This window comes from Necator americanus, chromosome X (assembly GCF_031761385.1).
Source record: "Necator americanus strain Aroian chromosome X, whole genome shotgun sequence".
In the NCBI taxonomy this organism is placed as follows: domain Eukaryota; kingdom Metazoa; phylum Nematoda; class Chromadorea; order Rhabditida; family Ancylostomatidae; genus Necator; species Necator americanus.
Genome location: NC_087376.1, coordinates 33,239,219 through 33,261,454, shown reverse-complemented (window position 1 = coordinate 33,261,454; position 22,236 = coordinate 33,239,219). Strand labels below are relative to the sequence as shown.

Genomic DNA, 22,236 nt, shown 5'->3' with positions numbered 1-22,236 from the left:
CGTTTGAAGTTTTGAACAGTGTTTAGTGCGTAATTGCAGTTTATTTTAAGTGAATTTTTGAAAATCCATTTTTATCTCTATTTTTTTTTACTACTGCTAGTAGTTGTAACATTAAATTAACAAATTTTAAGACTATTGATGCCTTATACTTATGCCTACTAACAATTGTTCGTTACAGAGGAAACATCAGAAATATTTTTGCAGACGTCTTAGAAAGTAATTATTTATTCACATTACTCATAGTTAATTATTTAAAATATCCTGAAAAAAAACATCTGGAGAAAAGTCGAATGATGTGAAAATCTATCCATACGAAATGAGCTATAATATGTTTCCATCATCCCGAAGCCTCCTCAATTCTCTCTCGCCAATCGATAACGCCACCCGTAGCTTCCATCCTATGTATACACTTTGACAGCCGTAGAAATCGGCTACTTCCAGCACACTATATGCTGCCGCAAGCGTGGATTCATTAAAATTTTAAACTTGGCTATTTTTGGATTCTCTCCAAGTGATTCTGGATTGTACTCTTCGTTCTGTTTCTGAAATATTTAATGGTTTTTCTTTAAATGACTTGTTAGATGTTATCCACCGATATTTGCTTTAAATAGATCAACTCTCAAGTCGATAAGGTGGTCAGGATATTTTTTTCCATAAAACTGAGTGCTTACTGGGATACCGCTGTCGTTTCTTATCGTCAAACAACTCCCTACTTTGTTAATAGCTTTTTCATTCTATAACCTATTCCAAATTCCGATGATTTCCTCAAAGTTTTTCTGGATAACTTCATTTTATGAGGATTTCTTGTGCTTCTTCGATATCATTACTTTCCTTTTCAATCTTCTTCAAGCATCTTTGATTGTTTTATCAGAACGGAATCCTTTGCGCACATATTTACCCTTTTCTCCGAGGATTCGTTTTCGTTTAACATTGTGAGGTTCTTTCCGCTACATACTAGCGCATCCATGAAATCAATACCTCATGTTAATTGTCTGGTTTACTTACATTTGTCACGTCTTATCCTAGAATTTATCCTTATTGTATTGAATGTTCGTTTATTTTTTCCGTTGTGGCTTTTTCCGCAATTACACACTTTTAAGCTTGTCGTCTACACCTAATTTTTCCCTCATTACTTCCAGAAGTCATGAACTCGGTGCTCACAACACTTCTCTTCATGTTTGGTATTGCATTTGTGAGGTATGCATTAGTCTCTGAAAATTTCGATACTCACCAGAATTTTAATGAGTTTGAGGCTCATTTCTTACATTCTGGATTTTCGTTCAAATTCGCACAGCTTTGGTATCCTTGGAAACTAGTTCGATGATGTTATTTCACGAAAACGACGACACGATAAAATTAACTATGCTTTAAAATAATTTCCCTTCTGCTACACTCCCTCCAACATTAGTGCCCAGTTATTAACATTAAATTTTATTTAAATTTCATTGTCAAAGAATTAGAATTATTAAATTATTAAGAATTGCAAAATTTTATTGTCAAAAACCTCTTCTAAAATAATTTATATTCTGGGCAACTAAACAGATTTGCAGATAGGTGTGCGGATTTTTTTTCAGTATCAGCTGATCTCAGATTTTTTAAAAAATATTTTTGTTAAAATATTGTATTTTCCGCCTAAAAATGACAATGATTTTTGGAAAGTGTGCTTTTATAAATGAACTTTGTAATGTTCAGCGGGTTCAACGAACCAATCGATAGATGATAGTTGATTGTATGACGTCACATCATGGATAGCATTGATTCCACAAAGTTAACGATCTGTTCAAATTCAAGTGTCATAGGAGCAAATAAAATCAGCTAATAAACATTAAAAATCCAGAAATTTTTAATAGTGCGCGATATAGATTCTCCTAATGTTCTCTTGTGTCGGAATAGAACTTGGTAATGTCTAATAGTTTCAATAAACTCAATCTTTCGCTGATAAACTGCAAAAAACTATAATCTAAAAAAAATGTTTGTTTCGAAGTCGTTTATTTTCTAAATTTGGTGCCTATCGTAAAGAATTCGCTGATTTTGTCGGATTGATAAGAGTGGAAATGGGCTCACTGACTACGTCACTAACGCTGCTAAAAGGAGATTTCGTCCAGTTATTTTTTCATCTGAAAAATTTTTTTTTGAAAATTTTTTTTTTCGAAGACGTCTGGGGAATGAGAAGAATATGTTTTAATTTTCAACATTGAGATAATATTGAAGCCTCGATGTTAACTCGATCACTCGTAGCACTAAATTTAGCTGACTCCCCTAGCTGCTCCGGTTTTCAATAAATTATGACCAACTTCCTGTGAATAATTTTAAGCAAAGTAATCATAGGTGTTATGAATTTATTAAGAAGCTACGACACAAAGAAAGTATCCCAAAAATGTGATCCTGGAACTGGAATTGTACTGCACTATAAAAAATAGTAAAACAAATAAATAAATAATAAATAAAATAAAAAGCCTTTATGTAAACTATTTCCCAGCACAACAGTTGAAGTTTATCGTGTCATCACTGCTTTGATCTCTTTTCCTTTCATTTATTTTTCATAGTGAATCCGAACTAGTTATAATTTCGTTATGGTGCAACATTTTATACACTCACCTGGTTCATTTCCTGTTTCCTTTTTTTTGTTGAAGGATAGTGTTCAATTGAAGTAATTACTTCAATTAGAGATAGCCTCATGTAATGAACCTTAGAGAAGAAAGTTTCCAGAGAAACCATGAAAAATATAGCTATCCACTAAAATTAATGAGTCTATATAGTCTACATATGTCCTATATCGTTGATCTTTACTTCAGAATCACAAAATGCAATACAATAAATAAGTAAATAAGTAAAAATGCGAAAAAATATACATCGAATGCGAAGAAATATAATTAAATGTACTTTGTGAATCGTTTGCAAAAGCATTTATGTGAAAAGTGTCCAAACCATCTTTTGAAAGTTTGTAAATTATTTACGCTGTTCAGGAGGGAGGCATTGAAAAACTATGGATTAATCATTTTGTCCTAGAGTTTCATCAGCATATGGCAGTTTATGAGAAAAAAGAAAAAAAAACTTTTAAGGTGAACCCTTTTCCGGTGGGGTGTCATTGATTTCATTTGTGTTCATTACTAACCTTTCTCTAATCAAAGTAAAATAAATTAATTATTCCGAATAACGGAGATAGAAATAAATATATATCGGTACGATAATATCAATCCACAACTATTTTGGAATAGCTAGGACTCTGGAGTCGTTTTTCTTTCGTAAAACTCCTAGGAAATCAGGATAATAGATCAGCAGATTAGAAAAATTTGTTATGTAACATGTATTCAGTGTAGAGAAACAATCAAGAGCCCTGAACTCCTAATCCTGAATTGTTTTCCTAGGAAGAGTGGGGGGAGAGGGAGTAAAACCGAATGTGTACACCTAGCGATGCTTCTATTGATCAACCGACTACGATCGATCAAACGTTGTAGGTGGTAATAGATCAAAAGCGGAATCAATGTGATCAACGTTCTTTTTTTACTATGATTTTTCATTCTGTTAACAGTGTTTTTTTCGTTTTAAGCGCCGAGTACTCATGTTATCAATGTGTATCCACAAACGATAATGAATCCGACTGCGACGGAAGTGATTTGGAGAAGTTGGCTCCATTCGTTAAGGTATTTCTGGAAATAAGTATCTAAATGGAATATTTGTTTTATTAGCTATTATCTTCTTTATTATTTTCTATTTATTTATTTATTGTTCTCATTTCAGCCATGTCAAACACTCGAAGAAGGAACCTATAAAGGTTCTGAAGCGAAAGGATGTCGAAAAATTGTTCAGGTAATGATATTATATATTTAGGTGCTTAAAAATTAATAAACTGTATCCTAAGATCATTCATTTTAGACAGTAGAAACAAAGAAATCGATAATACGTGAATGCGCTTATTCCGGCGAAGTTGTGGATGGACAGAAAAAGACGGGCAACTGGGGAATTAATATGTACTATTATCAATGTGAGAACACAGTGAGTTTAATGTACTTTACTTAGTAGTAATAGTTTCCAAAATTAAATATCTTATTGGATTCATAGAGTTGACGTCAAATTCAAAAAAGAGCTCTGATGCCAAGAAACAAAGGAAATCCACTTAGCAATCAGGTGCTAGGAGAGTCAGGATCAATAGTTACCAGATATGGTACAGTACCCTACGGTTACCAGTAAATATTCAATATTGTAATTTTCATCTCCTAAATTCTGCTGAACTCGTAGCTTAGTTGCGTTTATTCGTCGAAAAACGAAATTAGCAACACAATTACGGCAGAGAAATCGCGTCGAGACCTAATCGCTGTGACGGTCATGTGATTTTCTATTGAGTTGATTTTCTAAAAGCATTTTTAAAACTGAGCTCTGAACTGACGTCTTCTTCTTTGCAAGTGAATCTCTCCTTTTTTTTAAGGATAAAGAAATTTCCTCGATTTTTTTCCAAGACGTTGAGGGATAGCGGAGTGCTCTTTTTGTGAAAATTTTCACTTAGAAATTGCCTCCCAACTAGATTTCCCTCCCTTCGAAACAATGTTTATAGAAATATACTAGGGGCGTTTTTTCTTCCTAGTTACGTTTTGAAATCCAGAAAATATTGTCGTTAACAGTGTATCCGAAGGAATCACGATCATCGAGAAAATGCGAGCCGTATTTACAAAGATTCACTGTTATGTTTAAATGATGATGACCTTTTTGTTTGTGTGTTTTTTTTTTCGCTCGCTCGGTGGAATCTTCGAATATCTTAAGGAGAAGCTCTTGTTCTAAGCAGAACAATATGGACTAAAGATTGAAACCTCCTGAAGGACCTATGAGGAACAAAAGATCCGAAACATTCGTTAAGTACTCCTTGAAAATACTCAGAGTTGTACTCGGATCATTCTGGTCTCGTCCAGTTTTTAAAATTCATCGGAACTGGATCCTTGAATAACTTGGTTTCGAATAGAAGAATCGTCAATGAAACAAATAAACAATAAAAAAAGAATTTTAATTTTTTTCAGTACTGTTTGATGAATCGATAAGATCCATGCTAAATTCTAAACTTATCAAAAAAAGATTTTTGAATTCATTGTAGCAAGTGTGAATAAATCAGAATATAATTGCGTTCTATCTATGTTTTAAGAAATAAAATCCACAAAATTTTTCAGGGTTCCGAGCCATGCAACGGTACACGACATCCGTTAACCACCGTTATCTCGTTGGTACTGAGTTTAGCAGCTGTATTTTTCATTTAATGCGAACCTATTGATACGAATTCGAATATTCGAACTAGGAATCATCTTCGCAAAAAAGAAAAGATTTTATTTTATTGTTAAACATTCATTGATTTTTATTTCGAAAAGATCAGGTGACCTACAAATGTTCAAAGTGCTCATTCATTTTGCATTTGTTTTGAGTTGGTGATGATGATATTGATTGTATCATTGATTTGTTTGTTTCCCTCCTCTTATTTGTCAGTATAAATTCTAGTTGTTGCATATGGTAGATAAAGATATAGTCATATTTTAAAGCACGAGTTCAACTGAGAATAATCACTCAATGATCTGATCTACTCAATTGTGACTCGGTCACAAACCAATTTCGTCACACTCGTCATATGGATTTTTCCTCATTATTGACTTGTATCACTCTATAAGGGAAACTTATTTTGATAGATTTTGCTATAATTTAATGCAGTACATAATAAGTTCCAGCATTTCCCATCCTTCATAGTGTAATATCCAAAAATTTGCGAGAGCCTTGAGTCCTGGATCTCCGATAAAAGGCCATCAGTTACATTTGAGGAGCACAACAATGAATCTTTTCGAATGTTCAAATATACGATCAATAATACACTTATTAACAGTATGGTTTGCAAGGATTAGTGTGGAATAACGTAGTCATCGGAAAACTTTCAAATCCATATCCTATCGATTATTTTATGGCTTATTGATTTTCGATAAGTTATAGAGGAAATATCAAACATTCATTGGTATCACTGATTATAATTATTATCCAACAGGATCCCAAAAGACTTTTTTTAATGGATGTATGATTTAATGATTTTATTTTATTTGATTTTATGGATCCATATCGCTACTCCTTGGTGCACTCCTTCACTTTCGATTATTTTTGACCACCTTTGGAATTTATGGCGTTATTGTTTAGTCGGAATTATTTTTCCCAAATTTTCCTGTTTACTTTAAAATCTGCAGTTGTTTGTTGGTTTTTAATAACACGTTGAGTTTCTAATTTCACTAAATATTGTACGAAGGAGGGATTTGAACATAGTGAATTGAATTTTGTAAGACTGATCTCCAGGATGACATTGGTCCCACAAGGAATGCGTTCTATTTTTCTTCATTAAATGTAAGCTTGAGAAGGAATAGATCAGAGAAATAATAATCCTGAAATCTTTTAGAAATATCAATTTTTTTTTTGCCTCCAAAATATCAACTGTTTGATTTTGCTCAACAAATGGTTTACCTGTGTAATAATTTTAAAAATTTGCAAGCATTCAACTTGGAAATTTGAAATTATTTTCTCCTGAGATTATTTTTATGATTAGTTGAATCATTTTTAATAAAAAGACCAACTGTTTCGTTGCATAAATAATGTTTATTTCTCTGGATAAAGCGTCTGCGAGTTAATTTAAACATCTCCTCAAGGAATGAATACAGCTAGGTGGGAAAAATATAAAGAGGTCATAAATGCTCACAGATGCTTTGCGAAGAGAATGGTGAAGAACAGAAAATCGTAGAGAAAAAAAAAACGAAAAGAAAAGAAATCGAAAAAAAAAACAAAAGAATGAAAGGAAGCTGTAGGAGACGATGGTAGCATCACATTTATAAATACATAAAGCATGCATTTAAGCGCACAATATTGAGCTCATTATTGACAGTCTACAGGTCGAGGAAAATGACAGTGACAATAACAATAACAGTGGCAATTTCAGGACTATGGAAAGGATGTATACATATATATGAAGGAGGTCACTTAAAATATATAACAAAGACCAGAAAAATAGAATCGACCGTCGATGTCCTTTCATTATCGCTCAGAGCTTATAATATGTGTATACATTATGCCATGAAGCAATCTGTTATTGTCAATCTTTTTTTTTCTGACAATGACAGACAAAAATACGAGAAGTACACGTCATTAAAAATGTCGGATTATATTAAAGGATCTTTCTAGGCTATGCCTTACGGTCCAGTTGCAACCTGAACGGTCACCGTTTCCGGTTGATCGCTGCTATCCGAAATCGATTGTGAAATTGATTGTGATAGAGATTGTGATGCTGGTGATGAACCGGTTTGTTCTTCCTCAAAATCTCCTAACATTGCCTGGAAGAAAAAAAAATCCTAAGTGAAAGAGATAATCCATCATCATTAAGTTTTTTTTTGTATGTGAAAAAATAGTAGTCTTTTTCTTCGAGATTCTCAGGAGAAAGGTTTGAAATCCTTTAGTCTGACAATTCTTTAATTTCATAGATAGTTTTTTGTACCATGGCTATCAAGAATACAGTGATTAATTACTGTGTTCTTTTTCTGTTGAAAAATATTAATATATTTACATTTTGAGTGTTGTATGTTTTTGTATACATTTGTATTATATTATATTTATTTTTTATATTAGATAGACTCATCATTATACTTATATAATATATTTTATTTATTTTTATGTTTTACTTACTTATTTATTTATTCAATTAATTTTTTTGAAAATTTTTTTTGCCGTTTTTTTTTCTGTTTTATGATTCACTACTTGTTTTGTTAAGTATTTTGGAGCATATTTATCACATTAGTAAATAAATAAGTTAAATAAATAATTCTAATTGGTCCTCATGACTTTGTTAGATTTTACAAACTGAGGGTTGTACCTCCAATGCTCTTTCCATTCCTGATGATTCCACCTATCAACCTACTAAATTTGTTGCTGTGAAATATTGCCTCGGACTACTAGCAGTTCTATATTATCCAGTAAATAATAACCAAGTCCAAATTTAAAAAATAGATCCCTTGGGACAAATTGAAGATCTCCTTTAGCATCCTGACATTGCCAGTGCTGGACAAACAAGAAAGAAGTGAAAAAAATGAAAAAAAAGAGTGAAGATGAACTCAGTTGTTATTTTAGAGCATTAGGAGGAAAATATAATTTAAATTTAGCACTGAGCGACGTTAAGAAACACACAACGATAGTTTCCTCAATTTTTTACCTCTTCAATCATGGTGTATCATCATGAAATTGATTCACAATCAGTGACTTTTCCTTGTCCAATGTTCTATGAAAATTCGATTTTGAGAAGCGTCCGAAGTTTTCATGGTACACGTCATAATCTTATTTGAATTGCCCGGATAAGGCGGGGAACAACAATCATTGAAAAAAATTTCTCCAGACCATCAAAAATCGATCGAGACATCTCAAACATGAAGTACTTCTGAACAAATCCCGTTCGGAAAGAACAGTGATGAAAGGTCATCTAATTATTTTTCCACGAGAAAAACTTATAGGAATTAAAAAAGAATTTAGTTTAGTTCAAAAGTTTGCTGACGTGTTACCACTTCATCATTCGAATTCTGGATCCATAGGTGCACTATACGGGATGCGGACTAAAGAATCACGCGATGTTTCCGTTTCTGGGATTGACCAACGGGCATTGTGGGTGGGATTCGTACAAATTTAATGACACGGCATGTTAAAATATTCCCTTTTTTAAGTTTTATTTCTGCTGTAAAATAATTTTTAAAGGGAATTGTGTAATGATTTTTTGCTGGATATTGATTGTACTTCTGTGTCGTGTATCTTTAAAAAAAGGGTTTTTTTTTTGAAGATGATGATTAGTCAATTGACAGTCAAATGTCAAATGTTTGTGGAAATATTTCTGGATAGTATCGGAAGGGAGACCTAAAAGTCTTAAAAATTACAAAATATATTACCTACATGGATATCTGTTTCTATGTAATGAGCTTGTAGCATTCTTCATTATTTTACTTTTTCTAAATGTTTCTGGAACATTTCCAGATAGTATTACGTATATCTACGGGATGAGTCCTATGCCCTCATTACAGCGAACTCTCTTAATCCATCAGCGAAATGAATGTTGAGAAGTTTAATTAACTTGACTGGCTCAACGAAAAAAATCATTAAATATCTTTGCTACATTCATTTGTACAGATAAAAAGTCTTGGAATAAAAAAAAAACTATCCCGGATGAACATACATGAAGTTTCCTTGAACGAACATAAAACCATTGTGTATCCTACATGAATTAGGATTCCTAATGATATGTCGTTAGACTTACTAATTAAATATGCTAATATAAATGTATTAAAAGGCAATAAAAACCCCATTTGTATGTTATCATGAGAATTACCATTAAGTAACCACTTTTTTCAAGGGATTTTATGGATGCAACTTTCCTTTCATTGGGTATGCGATAGGATTCAGTGATTTTTTCCCCTTCAAAGTTTAAACAGAACCAAAATTCATTCAAAAATAAACACGTTCCCTATGAGCCTCTAATTCCAAGTGGAATCACTTCACTTCATTGTTCAGGTCTAGGAGAAAAAAATTAGGTTAACAACTAGCAATTGGAACCGAACCCCTCTCCCCCTGTGCTAACGAATGCATTTTAATTGGATTAGGACTTGGCTAGGAACACTTTTCCCGATACACGTCCAGAAATATATTTGCGAGAAGAATTTTCGTTTGAATTCCCCTGTGAAAATTCGTTTGTCAAACGTTCGTGAAGTGAGAACGAGCCACGAAAGGGCATTCTCCTCTATAACCTCCTAAAACGATTAGTAGTAAGGGCGTTAGGAAGAATCCATGGAACGGCAAATACTGCCTAAAAGCTGGCCCCGTTCTTCGAGGCTGAAAATTCTCTCTCGCACTCATAATACCTCATTTTGTAAAAGAGATAATAGACAGGTAAATTACATGGAAAGTAGGATTATTGAGGGGATGAATACAAGGAGGTTTTGAACTTGAAAACACGGCCATAAATTTAAACGATTGTAAAAACTGTTCGTTCAAAGAAAAAGAAAGAAGAAAAAACGCTTGAGAAGAATCCATTGAAGAATGGATTTGTCACTGGCTTCGTTTAAAAGCTCCTGGGATAAACTCAATTTTCCTGAAGCATGAAAAAAAAAGCGTATTTGGTCACGTTTTTGTGACTAACTTTCCTGAAAGTCCTTCAGTGAATGTTTCAAAATATGTGACGGAAACAAGAAATCATGTTCTCAGTTCACTATAAATGCTATCTTCCGCAAATTTTTCTGGATTTTTCCAGAACGATCAAAAGTCATCCTGGGAATGTTGCGTGTCATTATTATGCGTCGCTCACAATGTTTAGACTAAGATTCTGATCCTCCCTCATTGAGACTGAAAACATTCAACATAACGGTAGTACTACTTACTTTTAATCCTAGAATTTCACCTCTGACCACGAGCAATTGAGGTAGATTTCGGAAATCCTCAAGAACTTCGTAATTTCGGCAACCATGTACGATAACCTGAAAATCTATGGATAAGTTAAATGAAACGTCATCCTAGGATATCACCAGGAAGTGAATATATATTTTTTGATAAATCACAAACAAATTATATCTTGTTAGCCTGGTGACATACATCAAAATGACAGCTGTGATGCTTTCGAACGGCGCATAAAGCAATCAAGGATGAGCCGCAGAGATTGGATGCGAGTTTCTGGCCGGACGATTGCTCGCATCAAATACGTTTTTTTTTATGGAATACGGAGTACGAAGGAAGGAAAGCTCATCTCCAGGAACACGAGGAAAAACCATCGTACATATGAATATTGCAGGAAATTTGTTCCCTCGAAAAATGTTATATATCCATTGTTTTTTTTTCTCCTGGAATTAACTTGAAAGAAGTCAAAACAATCGCTGGATTTGCTCTTTTTCAATCAAGTTTTCGAGGAAGTCGCTAGTGCAACCTCTGACGTAGGCAACACACTCGGATGGCATAAACAAGGATTTCAAACGCAAACTTCCCTTCCAGAAGTCAAATCAAGGACGCTTATTCCATATTGAAGTATCAGAAATCCTGTTGATGCATGCATCTCTTCCAGAAATAACTATTAAGGAAGTCAAAGAACGAAAACACAAAAATCTAAGGAGTGATGTTCCGTCGTACTTGAAAATTTCTTCAGTGTCATAGAAATGGTAAAATTACAATAAAGTAAATTTGGGAGTTTTAAAATTTTCTAGATGAATTTTGAGGTTTTTTAAACTTGAGCAGAATAGATAAGAGCAAAACTGATGGACAGACCAAGTCTTGTTGGACCACGTCTACTTTTCTATACGGTATTCTGGATTTTTTCTTTCCGCCATTATTTTGTATATATTAAATATATTAAATTATATTAAAGTTCACAAATGTCACCTAAGCGCTCAAATGATGAATGGTTAAGTAGGATTGTTCTTGTGGATAATCCTTTTGTTTTGATTGATGATGATTTTTGTTGAAATAAATTTCTATACTCATCGCTGGGAAAATAGTAAGGAAGTTATTGTGGAGACCTCATAAATTTTCCTAAACCTCACTAAGAATGAGGATGTTAGCCTTAAAAAATCTCTTAAAATTGATTTTATACTTTTGTTGAGTATAATTTTCGATAACGCTCGGCCATGATAAGATGATGTGTTGAATTCTGATGAGCTGTGAATAGTTTTCCAGCTTATTACTATCAATAATTTAGGAAATTTCTGTTTTTCTTTGTAATATAAACAGTTTCCATAAAATACATCCAAAAAACCAAATGGATACTTAAAGGATACTTTAGAAAACGAAGCAAACCTTTTTCAAAGTGTTGTGATTAGCCAAGTCGACTACTGTAGCACGATTTATCTTCTCTAGGTCCAGTTCACGTAGATAAATGAACTAAAAGAGCATAAATACTTGAGTATTCTCTTCTTGAGAGCAGGAAGAAAAACGAAGATAAATAGCCACACCTGCAATTTCGGCATACATTTAGCCATATAGGAAAACATGGAATCCGGTAAGAACGGATAATCAACGGGACGATCCACAAGACACATACGTTCAACACGTTGCTCAAATTTACTCAAAATTGTCATCAATGGTCCCTAAAAATAACGTCGGTCATTTCATCATTTTCTTTCATTTTCACTTTCTTCTACTGTCATTTTTTTTCATGAACAATAATCACACTGAGCGCTGGTTACTTCACTAGCTTCCCTTTTAAAAAAAATTTTGATGGATTTAATGCCCAAATTTTTATATTGGAGATGAAAGAATGAACTACTTTAATCTTTTTTTTTTGAAAATCATTTATTATAATCGAAACAGTTTTCTGTTAATGCTCTATTTTACGACATCAACGAGTGCTTTAGCTAGGATAGACTAATATCCTGGACAAGGTGGTAACGGGAAATTTCTGAGCAAAAAAAAAAAAGAAAATGGTCCATTCTTACGTCTCCAACTCAATACTAATTAAATACTAGTTGATATTACTTCAAAATCCGCAGAGTAAATTATATTAGTTATTATAATGTATACATTACATTACAATTATATTATATTATTGCATTATATCTCACTGAAGATATTCTTTAGGTGAATGCAGTATTTCCCTGGAATCAATCTTCATATCGCCTTAAAAATTGCTATAGGGGTGCCGACTTCAGTTTTCTTTAAAGTTTGTCTTAGTGAGATTTGAGAAGTCTCAAATTTCAATGCTTTCTGCTGGGTCCAATGACATTCACGCCAATGTTTATTTAGGATCATCTCACAGATGTCAAGTCAGATACTAGTATAGTTGCTACTTGTGCTATTATTTCTTGCTATAAATGAGATTGTCATAACATGTGCAAATCATTCGGTGCCACCTCCATACACAACTTTTCCCAGGAAAAAATGGGAGAAAAATCCTAGAAGTAGATCCATGTTATGTCTATAATTCTCTACTCTGCTCAGTTATTTAGTCCTTAATAGAACTTTACTAAATGATCCAGTGGTGGCTAGGAACTGAGAAAATAACGATGTCCGCTCAATGTCTAGCCGACAACGCTCGAATAGCTGCTAAAACGGGTCGTATAATTGCGCTAGAGCCAGATTTGTCAGAGAAGTGTAATAACAACGACGCAATAGAATAAATAATCCAGAATGTGAGAGCTAAAATCTCCTAATCCACATATAGAAGTGAGTGAATGTCCCCAAAAGTACATTACAATTATGAAACGGGAACAAGGAACATAGCTGACAACGATGTGGATTCGATTCGTTTAACAAAATTTTGGGGGAATTTCAGTGCTTAAAACGAAATCACTCTAATCACCAGGATCTATCCTGATTAAGTAAAGTATGCTAGGAGAAAAAAAAACCATCAAACCACTGCTGGTAAGGTCGAGAACCAGAGAAAACCATGATCTACGGGCGTGGCTGTGGATTTGAGGTGATTTCCTCAAGCAATTCCACTCTATCGTTCAAGTTCTTCGATTGTACTCGATGCTTCTCCTCATGTGAGGGTCAAGTCTTGTTTACACTGGCCGAAAAGCGTTATGAAAGATGCGGGCGAAGCGTTGTCCAGCAGCAAAACATAGTTATTAGGGGAAGAGCTGGGTGGACTATACGAGTAACTTCCCTCGTCCAGCACTACATAAGGATTCAGTCAACAAAAAACTGGAAATTTTACGAGGAAGCAAAAAAAAAAAACTGAGCTCCTACCACCTACCTCATGTTCATCAAAATGGCATGAACAGCAGTAGATGTATGCAACTTGACGATTCCAGAAGATTGGCCCATCGAAACTAATATTCACGGTCATTTTTTCATGACCTAAATAATTTTGAGGGTGTTAACGCTTTCTACGAATGTTAAAAATAGTTGAAATTTAGTCAAAATTGTCACCTGAACAGTGATTTTTACGGAATATCACATAAACCCAGACTGGTTTCGTTTCGGACCTCGTCGCCTCCATCGCAATAGTCCGCCAAAGCGTACACACACGTTCACAGCTAAAAATATTCAATTGTGTTGTTCCGGAAGGGTAGCATTCAAATTATGCGCAATTTCCTTTAAGGATTTGAGGATCAAGAGCGCTTTGTGTCTATAATTTCTACTCGTACAAGTTGGTGTATGAGTGCACAGTACGGATAAGCATCCGAGTCAAGCCAAGAATAGCACTTATGGATCGTTTGAAACAGAGGCTTGAAAAATCTCAATTTTGCAGAGCGGTGTTGGAGTGAGGCTTATCCGTACATTTTCTGCGCGAAGCTGTTTGACATCGGATTAATAACTGATTCCTAGGTATGAGTCAATAAAATGAGGGAAAATACCAAGAAGTGCTACTCACTAAAAAGAAACAAAAAGTTGAAAACAACAGAATAGATTATGAACGTATAACAAACCGAGTTCTGTCCCTCAACGATAGAAGGCAGAGGACTTTTCGTGCGAGTGTCCGAGGCAATGCCCCCAGGGGGTCCGCCCCCATTCTGCGTCTCGTTCTCTGAACGCAATCCACACTAACACGCTCGTTTCTGTGCACCTCTGTCAGCGGGCGCACTTCTCCTCCTCAACCACAACTCCACGCCTTCACCGAGGTTTCACCTATTAACGAAGAGCTTGCAAGTGTTCTAAAAACAAACTGGTAGCTGATCTGCACGAAATCCGGGCAACAACCGATCGAATCCGCGAAGAAAGTAGTTATCGGATGTAGTTGGATCCGAAAAAAATAGCGCGATAGGACGGATTCCACGTGAACGAGCTTCTCAATTCATTACAACTCATGGTTTGTTTTTTTTTTTTTGCGGTTTCACTACGCTGGGTCATTTTTTTCGGTGAACAAGCGCGTATATCCTGGAGATGCACAAATCAATGATAGTGCTCTTGACAATAGGAGATGATTCCAGACTTAGCGTGGGTTGCATAAAATCCAAAATTTCATAATGTTGAAAAATTTGTTTTGTGGAAATCTCCGTGGTTTGGAAATTTCAGGTGTGAAAATATGATAAGAAAATAAAAATTCTTAATTTTATTTACTTCTAGACGACATTGTGCACAACAGTGCATGAATTATAAACATCGTCTACTTCGAAGTGAATTGTGTGCAATGTTCTGGAAAGATCCGCGTTGCTTTTGAGTGCAAAATTTGAGGAAAAAAATCTTACACTCCGAAAAGACTTAAAATGTAACAACCGCTATTAGTAAGCAGTTCAGAAGGATGATATCCTGAAATTTTAGTGTATAAACGTGCGAAGAACCTCTATAGTGGAACCACTCGACCGCGTTTCCGCGTCGAGTTCTCTGTAGAAGGTTTGAAATGTGTTGTTTCAGGAATATTTGCATAGGAACACCGGAAAATCTAGGAATATCCATGGAAAAATCGGTGTGAAATGGTTATTTCAAATAACTATTATAAATATCAGCCCAGAGCTGAAGATTAGTAGGATACTGCAGGGATCTGATGTCTCCTTTGTGGCTATAATTTCAGGAACAAATCCAGATGAAAGAATTTTGGGAACTTCAAGAAGAAAGAAAAATTATTTTGTTTGTAATTTGACTGATTTGAATTGAATGAAATAAACGCAACTGCAATGAACTTTTTAAAGAAGGACACCTCTTTCAAGTGCTTATTTTTAAATATGGGAAAAAATGTGACCTAAAATAATCAAAACAGTCTAAGAGTAAATCAGAAACGAAATGCGAACGAATCATTTCAGGAATGACAGTGCATTTTGCTGTGTTGACGATGATTAATCAATAAGCATTGAACGCCTTAAGCTGTCCGCTGCGATGAACGTTCCGGCTTTGCAGGAGTTAGTTGTTATTGTTCAAATGTGTCCAGAATAATTTCTGGAATAAATACGTTTTGGGGCAGTATGAAAGAAGAGGATAGTGATGAGATATCGGGAAGAAAAGAAAAATAAAACAAACAATAAGTGGAAAGCACTGAAAAGTCAGCTTTTTCGTGCATAGATTTTTTTTTACATCTTCATGGATCTTTTCTTAAATTCAAGGAAGATTCATGTGGTTCCTATTCCTATTTAGGACTACTCTGTTCACATCTACAGTGGCATTAAACACAAAATAAACGTAATCCTTGAGAAATTGGAAATTTCATGGAAATTAGGGAATGTCCTATTGTTTCTTTTTTTTGCAGGAACGAACACCGCTCGATAACGGTGATCAGAATGTGAGCAGCAAGGGAAATGAGGAAAACTGGAGAGTGCATAAATGAGGCTGATGAGTCATGGAGAAATCAAGAAAAGTCAAAAATTGTCAAAGTGTAACTGGAAAACTAACATAAGATTCAAATAATTATTTTAATTTAGGAAAAAAACGCACAGTATTTCCAGTATAAAATATTTTTAAAACTGCATGATATAAATTATACGAAGGAAACCAGAGTAAACATCGAAATATACAAAGATTCCGGATAATGTTAGAGATTAGTTTCACATACACAAAAGAATTAAAAAAGAAAAAATCCTAAAAAGAAGGAAATGAAATGAAATAAGAAATTAAATGCAAGTATAAAGTGGGTCTGAAGAAACGGATATAGTGTAATGTAGACATTGAAGCTCATAGTAAATCTCGTAATGGGAATCTCCGGATAAATTCCACGCTATCTGTTTCAGAATAGATGCACAAATCTCAGGAAAAGATAAAGTCAACGGATTTTTTTTTCTGTCAGTAATGTTTACTTTAGAATGGATGGAAACGTAATACTAGTCATAATTCACAGTAAACACCGAATGATGATTGGTTAGTAGAGGAATTTACACATCGTAGTAGAGTAGGTTCATCTGAACTAATTTACTGTTAATTCCTTCAATGTAATCCTAGAGAACAAATCCTGACCTGAATGATAAACGAGAATGAATCGCAGTAGGTCAGGAAAGGAGTTATGATCTATTTTATTGATTTGTGCACGGTTTGATAGGATAAAATCCACAGAATAATCGACAAAATCTAAATGGGTTCCTACCAAATAGTATTTTAATGGTGATTTCACTCAGCAACAATTTTCAAATACATTACTTCTAAAAAAAAGACAACAGTTTTTCACTTTTACTTTACTTATTTACTTACTTATTTATTACTTATTTATTTATTATTTTAGATCTTATCCTAGATTCTAGATAGATTTCCAATTTATATCATATACATACTTTATTAAAATGTCATGATTACTATTATTTATTATCATATTTTTATTTTTTCTTTATTTTTCGTGTATAGCTAATAACAGTTTTTCCTGAATTATCTCCTGGAATAATGAGAAGTGGTAGTTTAGTGAAACGAAAACTTTCCGATAGCAAATAGATAGTAAATAGATAGACCTTCGTAATTACATTCCTGAAAACAATAGAGTTGCGTTAAAAAAAAACAGGAAAATTCACCTTACCCCCTAAAGTAAGAGTTTTGACTCATTCATATTCAGGAGAAATCAATAATAAGAGTTCAAATGCGTTCAATTCTCAGCTATTTATATGCTGGACGAAGGAAAAATGCGCAAAACAACCTGTTCGCATAGAATAATTTCCTTTCAACCTTCTTTTTTCCCGGACAATTAGAATTGTTACTAGTTATTTGATGAGTGAATTGAGGATGCAGAATTTTCGTCGTGAAAAATTCAACAGCCGTGACTCGGCTTAATTTAAATACAGAATATCCGAATGTTCAGAGAGAAGACAAATAAGGGGACTGTGTACTGATTTACCAGCCTCAAAAATCGAGTAAAAAACTCGATTTTTGAGGCTGGTAATCCAATAAAATACTGTAATTTCAATAATCCAATAAAATACTGTAATTGGTAATCCAATAAAATACTGTAATTTCAAAACGGGATTTGCTTTCCGTTCTTCATTTGTAGAATTCCTCAAAATTTCTTCCCTAATTAAGTGGATTTCCACTTTTTTTGTTAGTTTCTTCAATAGGATAACAACGTAAATTGATGGATTGATGTCCTCGAAATTCATTGGGATTCGTTTTGTGGAATGACGATATGGTTTTTGTCGAGAAATCATCATTGATATCATACAGACCTTATTTTACAAATAGTTAAGATATTTCTTGCAAAAAATTGGATAATTTCCAAAGAAGTTGAAAAAACTCAAAAATCTAAAAAATCCCCATAAACTAATCATTTTCTTGTCTTTTTTTAACAAAGAAAGTTATAAGAAAAGTGAACAAAAACATACAGAAACGTTGTTTAAAGAGATATTCCACCAGATCTAGCGCAGATATCCAGAAAACAATTTGAATGAAAGTGGATGTATGAACTGAATGTCGCATACAACAAAAGTATGCGAAATTCTCACGGAAAGAATACTTTGACGAAGCGCTCGGATGATTCATCCAGAACGCTCCGATGTGCTGTCTATCTGTACATAAATTCTAATAGATGCAGATGGATCGTAGAAAATGAAATGAAAAGTGTGGAAAGGAGGAGAAAGAAGAAGAGAGAGGGGGAGAGAGAAAGAGCGAATGAAATTCTCGCCTCAACCGACAAACACTGATCCACGGTTAATGAAGGGGACATCGCTATTCAGCGTCATATAGAACTCATTACAGGGAAGAAAAAAAAAACAAAGTTGAGCTTCGCGGATGGAAACCACCCGCCAAGCTATCAACGTGTGTGCTGCCATGAACGTAAATGACTTTCATTGTAGAAATTAAAAACAAAAAAAAATACGATCGATTGTGTTCGTATTCACATTTTTATATGCCTATAAAACGTAACAAAACGTATTTGAACGAGCCCTATCCCATTTCCCCTCCTAGCCCATTTAACTATAGGGAGAACCATCATAAATATCCTGGAACAATTTCATATCCCAATGAACAAATGTTGCTATTCACGAACGAAAAACAAGTATATTACCAGTTTGATGTATATCCGAATTACATATTCTCGGATATAGGATTCTATATTCTACGGTAACATAGTTCTTATGCAGTCGGTTAGAAACAAATCCATGAGGTTTGAAAAATCGTGAAATCAATTAAAATTAGCGAAAACAACCACAAACGGGACTACAAATAATAGCATCCGGAGAAAGTTGGCTACCTCACTAGAAAAACATGATAAAATATGTAAAACGTGTAACCGATAAACATGTTACAGTAGAACAAAAAAAAAGTTGTTTCTTGAGCTCAAAAAAAAACAATTTAAAAATTGTAGAGAAGAGATTAAATAAACCATGGTCATGGAAATAACAACATTCAGGGAATAATTCGTAGAATCAAAAAATTACATTCCGTAAAAATATATAATTGCCATGTCAAATTTTCAAAGTCTAACAGACCCTAAATATTTCTCAGGATTTGATGAACAGTTCGAATTAGTTCGTCAACTAACAACTATTCTTCATTACCTATTCAAGAACTTTCTAGAAATTCTGTTCTCCAGAATAAAAACGGGACTTCGTAAACATTTTTCTTTAAAAATTCAGGTTAAAAATACTAACAAACGGTGCTGAAATACTTGGAACCACAGATTGCAGCATAAATTCATCCCTTCAAATATTTCAATTGGTTTTTTTAGTCTCATGGAAATTCTTGTACCATGGAATTTCAAGTCGTATGGGGAACGGAAATAAAGCGTACAGAAACATTGGATTGATCAGCTCTGAACGCTCCAATTTATTCATATACTTATTCTAAAAATTCCAATTTTTCACAATTATACACGCTGAACACGCAGATAGACATGTGATGAGCAAAATTTTTCTTATTTTTTCTTATTCGTCTTGAATAGATAGTAGGAAATTCTAGAAGAAAAATGGGGAGGGTGAGGCTGTAGATTTTTCAAAAATATGCAGCAACTGGTACAGAATTAAGTTAGTTTTGTGATTTTTTCTGGAAACAATATTATTACCTGAGTAGCTCCCTTATATAAATCCAGGGTACTGCTCAAGAAAATCAATAAAAAATATCATTAACATAATTTTGATACTTTACTGTATACTTTACTATATACTATGGTTGATACTTTTTTGGAACATGGAAACATTAACATTAGGAATCCCTAAAATATAAATCATATATAAATAGTATACAGTAAGACTTGTTATAAATGAATAAGGCAATTCAAGAAATGGAACAAAATAAATAAAATATAAAGGAATGATTAAAATATAAAGAGATATGTCACATTAAATTATTTTGTTGTTATAAGAACACTTTCAAAATTTACACCCTAAACTCCTAAATGCGTCGTTAATAATTTCTTGGAATTTGTGGATAAAATTCTGATACTGTGGATTTCACTTCCGAGAAATGTTGATTCTGGTTAAGCGCCTTCAGTTCCTCCTTTTAATGAGTTAGTATCCTAATACGGGAACTAGCCGGAGGGCAAATCCCTAAAGTACAAGAAATAATAAAATGATATTTGTGTACATTTAAGCTCATAATATCAAATTACTCCAGAGATTTTCTGTTTGTCTAATAGATCTTTTCAAGGATGACGGTGTTCTCGTTAAGGTGAAACCCATTTGGAATAATTTTCTATCCATCCGAAAAATCCGAAAAAGTTCAATAAATTCCCTTCTTTCGTACTCAGCACTAAAAAAAAGGAAGGGATCTGAAAAACATTCCTTCACTGAAATTCTGGAAAAGCTATGGTTTCCTCAGTTCCTTTGAAAAAAGGAGGTCCCTTCAACACTACTTTACTTTATCCACTTATTCAGGAATCGATGAAAGTATGGATGTGACTCTTGACCTGACTTCTGGCCCTCTTATTTTTGAATGTTCATGAAATCTTTTCCTTCGATTTTTTTTAAGATATAAAGGTTTATTGTTGACGGATCCGGTGAATATTTGTTAATAATTTCAAAGTAATCCATTGGAAACGTTACATCTTCCTGAATTACATATTCCGCTGATGAGCGGATATTTTTGAAAGAAATTGCTATCATAAAATGTGAAGAAAAAAAATGTGTTAGGCCAAACAAAGTGAACAATGATCGAGCAAATAAATACTAAACCTACGACCAGGTGTGGTTCCGGATGAATGAACATGGATAAAGTGGACTCTCGCAATGCCTCAGTTAACGGAAGCTTTTAGCATATTATCTGGGTATTTCTGTGAACATAGTAGAGCAGAGTAACAACTGGTTTACTGGATTAGGTAGTAATTCCTTATCGAACTCTTCAACGAATCCAATTCCAGACTATTTAAGATGAAATCATGGATCTACTGAATTGTTATCGTTGCATAGAGAATGTGATCTAAATTCAATTCGAACTAAAATGTTAGATGGATCTTGTTTTCAGGAACGAACGAAGAGATTTGAAATGTAATTGAGCATAATGGAAAACTGACTACCTATCAAAGTTCTCTCTCAAGAAAATCCGGACTAACATTCGAAACATCTGGGATCCACTGATGTTCCAGAGAAATGTGTGTGTGTGGGGTGTACTTTACGAAAGAAAACGTGGAAAACATATCAAATAGATTTATTCGTTGCGTTGGCGAAAAATGTGGAACAACGATGGGAAAATAAGATAATCTAAGAGTTGGGTGAGAAGAAGCGAGAAGAAAAAACAAATAAACAAACAAACAATGATACTAATGAGTAAATTGAAATTTCAATGTTTTTTTTTTCGAGAAATTAGCTCTAATCAAACTATACAATTGCACAATCAATTATTAAATAATTTTTGCAAAAAAAAAGATTATTGAATGTTAAAGGAAGAGCTTAAAATACCCCTTAATATTTTTGATATGTGGATATTGCTAACACACGCAAATAGGTATGGCTATGAAATTGATAGCGGAAATTTTATTCCGTATTAAATAATATCATTTTATTTGATATTTTTCACCGTATATCCTGGTTTTCGCAAATGACTTCAAAAAATATTTGCAAAATCTACTCCTTAGTATCAAAATAACCCATGAAGACGTAAATAAAGCCATGAAAGTGTTTTTTTCGATGATTTTCTTTTTCGTTGAAATAAATAAATGAATGTCACGAATAAAATCAGAAGAAAAGGACTTAGAGGTGGCAAGCACCGATGCTGAAAGAAGCTGAACCCAAATAATACATAAATGAAAAGGCGAATCATAAATAATGTGAAGTGGTGTCGATGGGAAAAAAAAATAAAATTGTGAAAATTTGCGACCGGACCTGTTCGTACACTCGATCCGTACGATCCTATATTAACGCGTAGATCGTACGGAGTAAAAGATGTTGTTTATAGAGTGGAAGAGAGTGAGTTTAGAGAAAATATCATGGCTAAAATCCTGGAACC

General features: G+C 33.8%; 2 protein-coding genes across 2 annotated transcripts; one reads left to right on the top strand and one right to left on the bottom strand.

Moving 5' to 3' along the window:
- Positions 1 to 1,144: 1,144 nt before the first annotated feature.
- Positions 1,145 to 5,243, top strand: RB195_026213 (uncharacterized protein; the record flags this gene model as incomplete). Its single annotated transcript, XM_013448193.2, has 5 exons — positions 1,145 to 1,197; positions 3,551 to 3,644; positions 3,742 to 3,810; positions 3,877 to 3,996; positions 5,157 to 5,243. 5 exons carry the CDS (start codon positions 1,145 to 1,147, stop codon positions 5,241 to 5,243), a joined length of 423 nt encoding a protein of 140 aa, XP_013303647.2.
- A 1,950-nt stretch (positions 5,244 to 7,193) lies between these two features.
- Positions 7,194 to 14,467, bottom strand: RB195_026212 (uncharacterized protein; the record flags this gene model as incomplete). Its single annotated transcript, XM_064214661.1, has 7 exons — positions 7,194 to 7,334; positions 10,410 to 10,505; positions 11,812 to 11,895; positions 11,967 to 12,101; positions 13,709 to 13,812; positions 13,885 to 13,991; positions 14,385 to 14,467. 7 exons carry the CDS (start codon positions 14,465 to 14,467, stop codon positions 7,194 to 7,196), a joined length of 750 nt encoding a protein of 249 aa, XP_064070542.1.
- Positions 14,468 to 22,236: the final 7,769 nt, after the last annotated feature.